Source organism: Anomaloglossus baeobatrachus, chromosome 7 (genome assembly GCF_048569485.1).
Source record: "Anomaloglossus baeobatrachus isolate aAnoBae1 chromosome 7, aAnoBae1.hap1, whole genome shotgun sequence".
NCBI lineage: Eukaryota > Metazoa > Chordata > Amphibia > Anura > Aromobatidae > Anomaloglossus > Anomaloglossus baeobatrachus.
Window position 1 is genome coordinate 141300335 of NC_134359.1, and position 13085 is coordinate 141313419.

At 43.9% G+C, this 13085-nt stretch overlaps 1 protein-coding gene across 1 annotated transcript; it reads left to right on the forward strand.

The window, feature by feature from the left end:
* Positions 1-3803: 3803 nt before the first annotated feature.
* Positions 3804-11955, forward strand: LOC142246644 (gamma-crystallin-3-like). Its single transcript, XM_075319710.1, has 4 exons — positions 3804-3844; positions 4960-5203; positions 7463-7720; positions 11869-11955. Exons 1-4 carry the CDS (start codon positions 3804-3806, stop codon positions 11953-11955), a joined length of 630 nt encoding a protein of 209 aa, XP_075175825.1.
* Positions 11956-13085: the final 1130 nt, after the last annotated feature.

Here is a 13085-nt window from a genome sequence, read left to right on the forward strand (position 1 = left end):
AAAATTGCTGTTACCAGCACCAGATACGGTGCTGCTGGTACGGGTAGACTGTTGAAGATGACGATACCGTCCCATGTTTGTCAAGTTACAACTGGGAGATTCACTCCCTGCACCTGCACGGTTGTTTGGTGGAAAAGCCGAGCTAAGATCGAGTAACAGCTTCTGCTGATACTCCTGCATACGTGCGTCCCTTTCTATGGCTGGAATTATGTCACAAAATTTGGAATTGTACCGGGGATTTAATAGTGTGGCAAGCCAGTAGTCATCATCACTTGTAATTTTGACAATACGAGGGTCATGTTGGAGGTAGTGCAGCAAGAAGGCGCTCATGTGTCTTGCGCAGCCACGCGGACCAAGTCCACGCTGTGTTTGTGGCATAGAGGTGCAAACCGTTCTTTCTTCCTCTGACATCTACCCCCAACCTCTTTCAACTGAAATTTGACCAAGGTCTCCCTCATCCGCTGAGTCTTCCATGTCCATGGGCGGTTCGTCCTCCATTTCTTCATGTTCTCCTGCACCTTCCTCAACATTTTGCCTGCTACCATGCGCCCTTGTTGATCCCTGTCCCCCATGGTCCCATGCCTGCCGCGTTGGTGATGATGAACGTCTGGACCTTGGTGATGTTGTTGTGTCTTGCGCATATGAATCCTCCTGTAGTTCCTCCCCTTCCTGTTGTCCCACTCCCTGACTCTGAATAGTGTTTAGCGTGTGCTCTAGCAGGTAAATGACTGGAATTGTCATGCTGATAATGGCATTGTCAGCGCTAAACATATTCGTCACCATGTCGAAACTGTGCAGAAGGGTGCATAGGTCCTTGATCTGAGACCACTCCATCAGGGTGATCTGCCCCACCTCTGCATCTCGTTGGCCCAGGCTATACGTCATGACGTATTGCACCAGGGCTCGGCGGTGCTGCCACAGTTGCTGTAACATGTGGAGAGTCGAATTCCAGCGTGTTGGCACATCGCATTTCAGGTGATGAACCGGCAGGCCGAAAGACTTCTGGAGCAATGCAAGTCGCTCAGCTGCGGCGGTTGAACGGCGGAGGTGAACAGACAGTTTTCGTGCCCTGGTCAGAAGGCCATGTAGGCCGGGATAGTGTGTTAAAAATTGCTGGACAACAAGGTTCAACACGTGAGCCATACAAGGCACGTGTGTCACCTTGCCCAGGCGAAGGGCCGCACCCAGGTTTGCAGCATTGTCGCACACAGCCATACCAGGCTGCAGGTTGAGTGGAGACAACCATTTATTAAACTCGGACCGCAGAGCTGACCACAACTCCTCAGCTGTGTGACTCCTATTCCCAAGACATGTCAAGCTAAAGACCGCCTGATGCCGTTGCGCTCTGCTTTCAGAATAGTAATGAGGGGTGCGTGATTCCTTCTGCGCAGTGCGAACGCTGGTGGCCTGACCAGGCAGGCTTGGTGTGGAGGGGGAGGACCCAGATGAGGTGGAGGAGGCAGAAGCAGTGGCGGAACTTGGACAGACAGAGGATTGACACACAAGTCGTGGGGACGGCAAGACTTGTGCAGCAGACCCTTCACCATCTATCACCATAGTTACCCAGTTACGGTGTTGAGTAGGGTGTCCCTGGAAAAATGCAGGTTTGTGAGGAAAGTGCAGGCGGAGACATGATGTTGCCTTCATCCAACGTTGGTGCTATCGATGTCTGAGAGAGCTGTACACACTCACTTGTTTCCCCTTCCAAACCAACTGACGACCTACCAAGCAAACTGCCTGTTGCGGTTACAGTGGTGGAAGTTGTGCATGGAAAACCAGGTGTGACAGCTGTCCCCACAGTCCTAGAAGATGAAGAGCATGCGGATGCACTAGAAGGGGCAGGCGGTGGATGGTTCGCTCCGCTAGGCCGCATTGCAGCACGGTGAGCTTCCCACTGGGACATATGATATTTATTCATGTGACGATTCATGGAAGAAGTTGTCAAACTGCTGAGGTTTTGCCCTCTACTAACAGAATCATGATAAATTTTACAGATCACATAATTTGGGCGATCTTTTGCTATGTCAAAAAAGGACCAGGCTAGGCAAGGCTTAGAGGGCATGCGACCTGCTGATCCACCCCGACTAGTGCTCAGAGGCAGAGTGGTGGCTGAGGTTGCAGTTGTAGACGTGCTACCAGTACTCCTACTCTGTCCAGGAAGGCGCAAGGTAACTTCGTCGTCAGCTGCATCCTCCTCCACTGTCTCTGTTGACCTCCTCGAGGGCCTGACTGTGGGTTGACAGTAGGTGGGATCTAGAACTTCCTCATCAATTGTTGTGTTTGCACTCCCCTCACCCTCAGACCGAGCCTCTTCTTGCCCTGACCGAATATTTAAGTTGTCATCCCAATCTGGTATCTGCGTCTCATCGTCATCAGTATGTTCCTCATTGTCTATAACAACAGGTGTTACAGTTTGTGACAAAGGGTCAACATTAGGTTCAGAAACTTGGTCCTCACGGCCTGAATCAGAGTCACAAAGGTTCTGGGCATCACTGCAGACCATTTCCTGGTCTGTACTCACTGTAGCTTGGGAGCAGACCTCTGATTCCCAGGCTATAGTGTGACTGAACAGCTCTGCAGACTCAGCCATCTTAGTTCCACCATACCGTGCAGGGCCGATGGAGACTTCAGAGCTGGGAGAAAGCAAGTTTGATTGGGATGACAACTCAGAGGACTGGTGTTTTTTGGATGCGGTAGTTGAGGTGGCGGAGAGGGCACTTGTTGGACCACTTGAGATCCATTCAAGCATTTTCCTTTTTTGGCCATCATCTACCTTTGTTCCAGTTGTTCGTGTCCGTAAAAAAGGGAGCACATCGGATTGTCCACGGTAAGTAGTAGACATCTTACTTTTGCTGGAAGATGGTCTATCTTCAGCAGATGTTAATGGAGCTTTGCCACCTTCCCCACGGACAAACCCTTTTTTTCCTTTTCCAACACGCCTCTTCCCCTTTCTACCAGCATCTGTCATTTTGCCACTCATTTTGATAGCGACAAGATTGTGCACTTAAAATGTGGTAGTAAAAATTGAGAGGTGGTGTAGATTGCAGTGGTGGTCTATCTTTATTAACAGCAGAATAAACAACAATAATTATCCCTGACAATGCAACTACGGCCCTTAAACTGGCAGCAGTGTTTGCTAGTATAATGGCTTAGTAACAATGAGTTTGAGTGTGCAATGCAGGCAGACGCGCTGCAAATATCTTTGCACTAGTGGGACAATACAGAAGTCCAACAGCCACTTTTATGATGCCACTAAGTTCACTCAGTGTTTGCTAGTATAATGGCTTAGTAACAATGAGTTTGAGTGTGCAATGCAGGCAGACGTGCTGCAAATATCTTTGCACTAGTGGGACAATACAGAAGTCCAACAGCCACGTTTAGGATGCCACTAAATTCACTCAGTGTTTGCTAGTATAATGGCTTAGTAACAATGAGTTTGAGTGTGCAAAGGGCAGGAGGGTACAGTGGCAGGGTTGTGGGTCTCTGGGTAGAGGAAAGGAAGCCTGCCTTTCTATCCCTCCTAATGGGGAAATGCAGCGACGAAATCCCTGACCTTAGCTACACAGACGCTGTCATCTTGTGTAGCTGTTAAACTCTGTTTTCACGGACCTGTCACCTATGGCTCTGACCCTGCCGGTATTAGCCCTTAAAAGGACTGATAGAAAGTGCTATCCCTGTGCTGTACAGCGCTGTGTATAGAGCGTACACAGCAGTATCGGAGATAGGCGCTGCACCAGCGGTGACTGACACCAAGGACGCAGAAGAGATAATGGCGTCCGGACGGGCAGATACTCATTTTTTTAATGCAGGGACATGTGACATGGACATCCTACCACACATGTCGTTGCTTCTCTGGCTAAAAGTCCACTCAGCTGTGTGTGTGTCTGGGATTGGCTGACATGCTGGGCCGCCCCACTACACGCGCGCGCTTAGGGAAGGAAGACAAGGGGAAAAAAAAAAAATGGCAATCGCCATTATCCATACAGCAGTGATCTGAATGCGCTGTTCCCACACACTGTACACTGAAATTTCATAATAGTGTGAGTCACAGAGTGACTTACACTATTACAGCGGAAAGCCAGCTAGTAATTAGCTGGTCTTTTTGCTGCTAGAACCGTTCTCGAACGTATCTAGAACTATCGAGCTTTAGCAAAAAGCTCGAGTTCTAGTTCTATCTAGAACAGCCCCCAAAATCACTCGAGCCGCGAACTGGAGAACCTCGAACCGCGAACCGCGCTCAACTCTAGTAATGACGCCATATAATATGTGTGTTTCTCTTTTTGTACTGAATTACTGAAATAAATTAACTTTTTGATGATATTCTAATTTATTGAGAAGCACTTGTAGATGTACAGCTGGTATAAAAATATAAAAAATAGTTCTGTAAAACATTTAGAAATAACAGTTAGAACCTTACATTAAATTAATAAAAAGGTTAATTATTTATTAATTTATATCTTACTTCAAGATTCCCATAAGTCAAATAAATGATAATACCTAAATACGCCATCTGCTGTAAGTTACATTATTACATATGAGAATACATTTTACAAATTTAGTAGTTCTAGAAACTTAAATTAAATAGCATTTTGGAAAATTAATTGAGCAGTGAATTTTTAATTTTCACTTATTTCCAGTTATATCTCTCTACTTACTGTATATTCTTTGTAAACTGTTAAAACACAGCAAGTAAATTACTTCCAAGTGTTATGTGGAAAGCAGCTTTGTACATCTGAGTCCTCTGCTGTAATTCTGTAACATCCTATATATGCCATATTCATGTATCAGGCTACAAATATTAAAATAAACAGCTTGCCCTAAAATCTGTACCGATTTTGTTTCTGCATATGTGTGTGGGACTTTGCAAACTTTACAATGAATCCATAGCAGATAAAAACAACTGAAAAATTGTTTTTAATGCTTACTAATAAAGCAAATTATTGTATTTTCACTTCAACAGATCATTTTTTATGAAGATAAACATTTCCAGGGTCGCTCTCATGAGTGTTACTCCGAGTGTCCAGATTTGTCTTCATATTTTAGACGTTGCAATTCCATTCGTGTGGAAAGTGGAAACTGGATCCTGTATGAACACCCCAACTACAGAGGCCACCAGTACTTCCTTCATAGAGGAGAGTATCCTGACTTCCACCAATGGATGGGTTATAATGACTCTATCAGGTCTTGTCGTCTAAGCCCTCAGGTAGTATATTTAATTGCTATTAAAAGAAACTAAAAAGAAGGAAATTACACTGACTTCTCCTTTTTCTACTTCAGTGAATTATTGCTAATAATAGAAAAATGTGTTGTATGACCTTTTAAAGTAAACCTTAAAAGCTCTGAAACAGTTTAGCTACTGCTATTACAATATTTTCTAAGTAGTAGGTTTTCAGGATGGTTCTCAGAGTGTGATGTACTGGAGTAGCAAGTTCAACATATGGGGGACTTTCTATAGAAATCTGGGAGGGGAAGATGCAGAAACCAAATTATAGAACTGCAGAGAAGTAGGTATTGTGAGTGAATGATTAGAGCCGAGTTATAAGAGAGGAGGACAGTTACGAACTTCCTTGTATGTCTATATTGAGCATTTGACCTATGATCTTGAAAAATCATTTCAACCTTTGAAGGGAATTTATCAGCAGGTTTTTGCTACCTCATCTGAGAGCAGCATGATGTAGGCAGAGAGATCCTGATTCCAGCAATGTATTACTTAGAATACTGGGTAAAGCCATTCTGACACAATCATAATTTTTAGTTTTATTCATCTAGCTGAGTTGAGTGAGCTTCCCCTTCCCACATCAGGCTCTTGTAGCACTCACACGGCAAGGGGTTAAATGTACTCGCCGCTGGGCCGATGCTGTCGGGTCTGGGGATGTCACGGGTGGCCCTGCCTGACTTCGTGGCCCCGAGGCGTACAATAAAAGGGAGGATGATGTAAAGGGACTTTGTGTCATGATGCCACCTGTGGTACATGGCCAGGGATTAGCCGCCGCTGTGGGTGATGTCCTCTGGGGCTGATGGGGTCACAACAAGGATGGTTCTGCTCTCCACAGGTGGAGTGGACCCCGAGGAGGATGATGAGGGACTGTAACGGCTGTTGGCGCCGAAGCGCAGGGCGACGGCAATAAAAGGCTGAGTCAGCTGCTGCAGTTTCAGGTCTTTACTCACAGTTTAAGTGCAGCCTCAGGGTACCGGTCCCTGACGTGATGGGCCCCAGCCGATCTTGGATAATTCGGAGGTTACAGGTTCCCACTGTGTGTCCTTTCTGGTTGGGGTCCCTCCAATCCTGTGGATGGAATGTGGAATGGGCTTCGGGTGTTTCCTGCTTTCGCCGCAGGCCCTGGAATCCCTGGTAGCTGTAGAGAACCTGGGATGATCTGTCTGTTCCAAGCCACAGGTCTTCTAGTGCTCCCAGAAGTGTGAAAGTAGAGAGCATATGCCTGGACCGAAGTCCTGACTGTGCTCCTTATCCATAGCTGTGACCCTCACCCATAGCTGTGCCCGGGGCTAACTGCTCCAGTGTGTAGATGCTCCTTCCTTTTCCCCAAGTGGTGCCCGCCCCCCAGGTAGTTGTCCCAGTGACTGAGAAAGTCCCATGTCTTGTGATGGCCACCCCCCTTTCTACCCCAGGCTAACCCCCCGGTGGGAAAGTACCTGACTGTGTATGGCTTGTGAATCTGAGAAACACTAGCAATTAATCTCTTCCTTACCTGTGATGAGTACCGCACCTTAAGTGAGGTGCAGTACCCTATGGCGACTGAAGCCTCAGGGGCGCCACACTCTCTATAAAGATGTTAAATTGATGGGGGTATCAATCACAGCAGGAGACGTGCCGTACACGTGACTTTGTAGTCCAAGCAATGATAAGTGTCCTGATGCTTAAGCAAACATAGCAAACAAGCAACAGACTGTGACAAGGCAGTTAACCCTGAATTTCCTGTGTTAACATGTGCAGCATGCTGGATTCAGGTTACATAATAAAAACCTGATGATAGATTCCCTTTAATATACAATTGTATTTAAGTAATTATAAAATAGAATAAAAACCTTGCTCATGCAAGTTTTTAAAAATAGGATTACTTTGCTTTTAGTGTATGTTCATTGTTTTAGGATTTTGTACAATCAATTTTTCTGATATTTTTGGAATAGCCAGACCTGCCTAGAAATAAAAAAGCAAGAAATCACAGAGTTTCCGATGTGCTATAACAGAGCTGCTAGTTTTATGTACATATAAATATTTGTGAATACACTCCATGTGAAATTTCACTTATTGTAAGGTATATTATTTTTTTAGTTATTTTATGTTTGTGTATTATATATATATATATATATATATATATATATATAAAAATGTATATATATAACTGTAACATAAATAATGATATGATAATTATTGTTATCATAAGTATTATGTTAGATAGTTATTATTAACTTATTGACACATTGTGTTTTCTTTTATTAGCATGAGGGTTCATTTAGGATCAACATCTATGAGAAAGAAGACCTTAGAGGACAAATGATGGAGTTCACAGAAGACTGTCCTCATGTCTATGAAAAATTCAGGTTCCGTGATATTCACTCTGTAATTGTACATGATGGATACTGGATGTTCTATGAGGAGCCAAACTATAAAGGCCGACAGTTTTACCTGCGACCTGGAGAGTACAGGAGATACATTGACTGGGGAGCCACAAACTCCAGGGTTGGCTCCTTCAGGCGTGTCCATCATTTTTAAATCATAGAAATCTTATGATTTAATTTGTCACACAATAAAGTATTTAAATAATATTGTTATTTTTATTGCACTTCTTCTTTGAATGAATTTGAACTAAAAAAATTACATCATATACTAAAGGCCGCTTTACACGCGATGTCGCTAGCGATAGCACTCGCCCCCGTCATTTGTGCGTCACGGGCAAATCGCTGCCCGTGGCGTACAATATCGCAGGTAAGCGTCACACGAACTTACCTTTCTAAGTGGCCGGCGAACAACCTCTTTTTTAAGGGGGTAGTTTGTGCGGAGTCACACCGATGTCACACAGCAGGCCACCAATAGAAGCGGAGGGGCGGACAGCAGCCGCAAGAACGACACTCCCACCTCGTTGCCGGAGGACGCAGGAACGCTGTTGTTCGTCATTCCCGGGATGTCACACGTAGTGATGTGTGCTGCCTCAGGAATGATGAACAACTTGCTTCCAGAATGAGCAACGATATTTTGAAAATGAACGATGTGTGAACAATCAACGATTTGGTGAGTATTTGGGATCATTAGCGGTCGCTCGTAAGTCACATGCAACGACGTCGCTAACGAGGCCGGATGTGCGTCACGAATTCCGTGACCCCAGCGATATCTCATTAGCGATGTCGTTGCGTGTAAAGTGTTCTTTAACCTCTATCATTTACCTGAACTGTGGTCAAGTAAGAAGAACAGACCATTACTGATTTTCTCAGGTGTCTGAAGAAATGCTGAGCAATTTATCAATCTACCTATGGCCTAAAACACACTTGCGCAAAAAAAAGTCCGTATGACACGGTCCGTTTTTCGGGTCCGTGTTCCGTATTTTTGGGGTGTTTCTCCAGTACGTATGGCATCCGTGTGATGGCGTATGCAAGCCGTGTGTACGTGTGGAATGTCTGTATTGACATAAAATACGTACGTGTGCAGTCCATGTGCCGTCCGTTTTTTCAGATACGTATTTTCACACAAAACCTTGTTAGCCCATCAAAATGTGCTCCTGGTGTGTTAAATTGGTCAATTAACTACCCAATTTGTTTAGTTTGCTTAAAAAACCTTAAAAAACATGGCTTCAGAGCTCATTCTCACATTAGACACACTCCAAAATGTCTCTCTCCAATGAAGCAACCATGTATTTGCTCTGGTTGATATCTAGGAGATTTGGGGTTAGGCGACATATGATTGAAGAAGATCCACCACTGGAGAAAAGGATATGGATTCACCCCCTTGTGAAGCTCAGGAAAAGACATGGCCATTTTAATATTTTATATGGGGAAATGCGGAAATTTTCTTCCTAAATTCCAAGCCTACTGCCATCTCACCATGAATTCATTTGACAACATCCTTGACCTTGTGTACCATCGATGAAGCATCAGGACACCTCTATGCGCCTCAGCATCTCCCCTGAGGAATGACTGTTGGTGACTTTACGGTAGGTGTTGTCATGTATACTCATGCTTTATCGGTTATATTCAAATACATGTTAAGTCGCTAAGGCATAATTTTTTTGACATTATGTAATTTAAAATTATGGTCTTTGTAGAAAACTTATATTAATCACTTAACCACAGTGCAATTTAAAATTAAGATCAGAGAAGTCACATGTACCATTCTATCTCTACCAAAATTGAAGACAGAAGAGGCATAACTCAAACAAATTGCCTGGTACTAATGGCCCAATTGTCCCTTTTGTAATGGTTGCAGATCAGGGGTTTGCATTGTCTAGGCATTTGATGCATCCATATCCCAGAAGGGGGCTGGACAGATCAAAAGCCCTATTTAATAGCAAAATGGCCAGAGCACATTGCTATGTTGAACGTGCCTTTGGCATTTTGGCCTCAAGATGGCGCATTTATCAAACCACCATAAAACTCCAACCAACCACCATCAAGGCTGTCATTAAATCGACAGTAGTGTTACATAATTACTGTAGATTACATGAAAGCAATGACGAAGACATTGAAGAGTTGCCTGCTTTAAATGCACCATTTGTACAGAATGGTAGTGTCAGAACCACTGTGTCCACTTCTGGTCTACAAGTGAGGAATTGTTACGGGGGGCTGTCTGATAATAAAACTTAAAGGAATGTCAGACAGTCAGGGTCCACCGTGCAAAGACTCTGCTGCAGACTATGGCAGAGGATAAGGGGTATATAAGTGTGCCACTTTAAAAAATAATAGCACAAGTGCAGAGTGCAATACCTCTGTTAAACTCACAGAGGAATATAATTAGAAAATAAAGCAATTCCTCCCTTACTTGGAGGGTGTGTGGTATGGTCTCTGTTAAAGATCACAGAGACAAAAGCAGTGAGTGTGAAATGGCACCTACCTAGGTCCGTTCCTCTAGTGGTGCCAGGAGACAGACAGCAGCGTAAGCCGCACAAAGCTCCTACCTGCGTTCGCTCCATTAGTGTGCGAGGACACGAACCACTAGATATGGCACCTGCCTAGGTCCGCTCTTCTAGTGGTGCAAAAGAGACGGACAGCAGCGTAAGCCGCACAAAGCTCCGACCTGCGTTCGCTCCACTAGTGTGCGAGGACACGAACCACTAGATATGGCACCTGCCTAGGTCCGCTCTTCTAGTGGTGGAAAAGAGACGGACAGCAGCATAAGCCGCACAAAGCTCCTACCTCTGTTCGCTCCCCTAGTGTGCGAGGATACGAACAACTGCCAGACGCAGTATAAGGAACGTTACCCTAGCGGCAACATCCACCTACGAGTAGAATCACAAGGCCCAGCCGGACCATGTGCCTCAGGCACCTGCCTATGTCCGCTCCACTAAGAGGTAAGGATACGGACTGCAGCCGAAGCTGTAAGGTATAAGAACGCTACCCTGCCAGTAGCGCTCACCTAACATAGACAGAGAGATGCCTAGAGGGACGTGCACAGGGCGTCTACCCTCATGCATGAACCAAGAGGACTGAGCACCAAGCGGCGTGCGTAAGGGTCTTATATAGACTCTGTGCCTCATCCAAGATGGAGGACACCAGAGCCAATCCGCTGCCAGAATGACAGCAATGACGTCACGCTGGCCTATCACCGAGTAAAGCGTCACAAGCACATGACCAGCGACCAATCGGCATATAAGGTGTCAGAGACATGTGACCACCTGTCAAAAGCACATGACCAGTGGCCAATCAGCTTAGAAGGTGTCAGAGACATGTGACCTCGTGTCAGCGATGATGTCACCCGCACATGTGCAATGGCTCCAAGATAGGACTTAGTCTCCAGCGCTTGCACATGTGCAGTAGCAAGAAATCCGGACATAGTCTCCAGAGCCACAGCAACCGTAACAGGAATCAGTTTAAAGATTATTTTAGTTTAAATCGCCATAGTCATGTATAATTTTGGCATTGTTATAGTTTTTTAACACTTGTTTACATAAGCACAAACACATATGTAATACAAAAGAGAAAATGACCATACATAGGTATAATTTGAGGGGTTTTTTTTGGTTGGTTGTGTTTGTGGTCCCCATAACCTATTGTGATATGACAATATTGTTATAACATCAGGATTTTTTTGTTATTCTAAAAACAGTACTACTGAATGTACATGAGTAATAAATTATGGCAAATTTGTTTTCGAAAAGTTAATCCAGAATTATTATTTTACCTATGTATGTATGTTTGTTATCTTTTGCAAGACACCATGTATTTTTTTTTTTTAATACAATTTTGTCAGGGACATTAGCCCATACAAAACACCATACTTTATTATGCAATAATGTCACGCAAACATAATTTGTTTGACACTATTTGAATACAAGTATGGGACCAGACCATATGCAGATACTGCATAGTGGCTGGATTTTTAATAATAAAGGTGTCTGAATGTTAGTGTAGTAGTTTATGTGCGTGCATTTTTTCCCTAAACCCAGTTTATTCTAATGGATGGTCCAATCAACATGTCCAGAGCAAGGCTTCATTCTAACAGGCAGGTATTGTTTTTGAAGTGATAGAGTAATTTCTATTGAATTTTTGTAAAGGAAAACAAAAATATGACCACATGCATATAGAGTAAGTAATGAGTTACATTTTGATATGTTTCTACACCAGCAATACCATAGAAAACATACCAAAATGTAAAATAATACATACAATATCACATCATGATTCAACTAAATCCTCTAGGCTAGTGATGTTTTCATGTGTAGGCTCCATTGCATTGACATCTACAGAATATGTTTGCTGCACAACAGTAGATGTTGTAGTGAGTGACTGATCAGTGTTTCCACTAGTAACAGTTGTTGTACTTGGAACAAATAATGAGGCAGTTGTTTGAGCAGATGGAAGACCAAGTGTAGGTGGTACATAATGATGTGTTGGAAGAGGCTGAGTATGTGTGTATGTGAAGTTAGTTGGGTAAGTCTGTTGTTGAAAGTACTGTTGTTGTAGATTATTAGGAACATGGTAGGATGTTGGTTGTTGAATCATTTGAGGTAGTCTATGAACATTGCTAACAATACTAGGATAGTTAAAAGAGGTTTGCATTGGTGTTTGTTGGGGTATTTGTGGGACAAATGTTGGGTGTTGAGATGGCCTTTGTGTCATTAATGTACCTGTTTGGTGTGGGACAACTGTTGGCCTAATTTGTACATCAGTTACCATAGAAGAAGATGGACACTGTATATGTGTTTGTTGCACTACAGGATTAAGTTGAAAATTAGAGAAATGTTCTTTTCTTTGGGTTTCCACAGTTTGTTGAGTTGTGTTTGTGTGTGGGCCACGTGGATTGGCTCTCCATTGTTCTATCACTTCAAAACAATTAAAGGGTTCTGGCTCACGTTGGGTAGCAGATATTAGTGTTATTAAGGACGCCCTCAATCTGTCCTGCCTATCAGGTGCAACCAATGCAAGAGAGGGAGAAAGGGAGCCGCAAAATCTCTCTCCATCACTCTCTGGTATCAGTGAATTCATCATGTGTATAATTCTCGTATCAATGATAACTGGCAGGGAACGTAAATCTTCATAACGCCTATGTCTGCGACCACGGATAGATTGTGCTACTGTGCGCATGGTATTAGTTGATATTCTTGGCTGTGTGCCTGCATGTTGCTGTGGACTACTTTCTGCAAGAACTGGTGAAGGGCCACTTTGTCGCCCTGTACACTGGCCTGGAATTACATGAGTGGATTGGCTTGTTCCCAAACCCAAATCAGAGGACATTTCTTCTGCGTCTGGCTGGCTGGTGTTGGGGATTGGTGGAGGTTGATATGAGGTAGGCTCCATCTCAGAAGCAGAGGTCGCTGTTAATACTGCTGACTGGGCTTCCTCACTATCTTCCAGGTTATCCTTTGTACTTTGATGACAAAAAAAAAAAAATAGTGTGTGCCTTTTAAATAAAACCA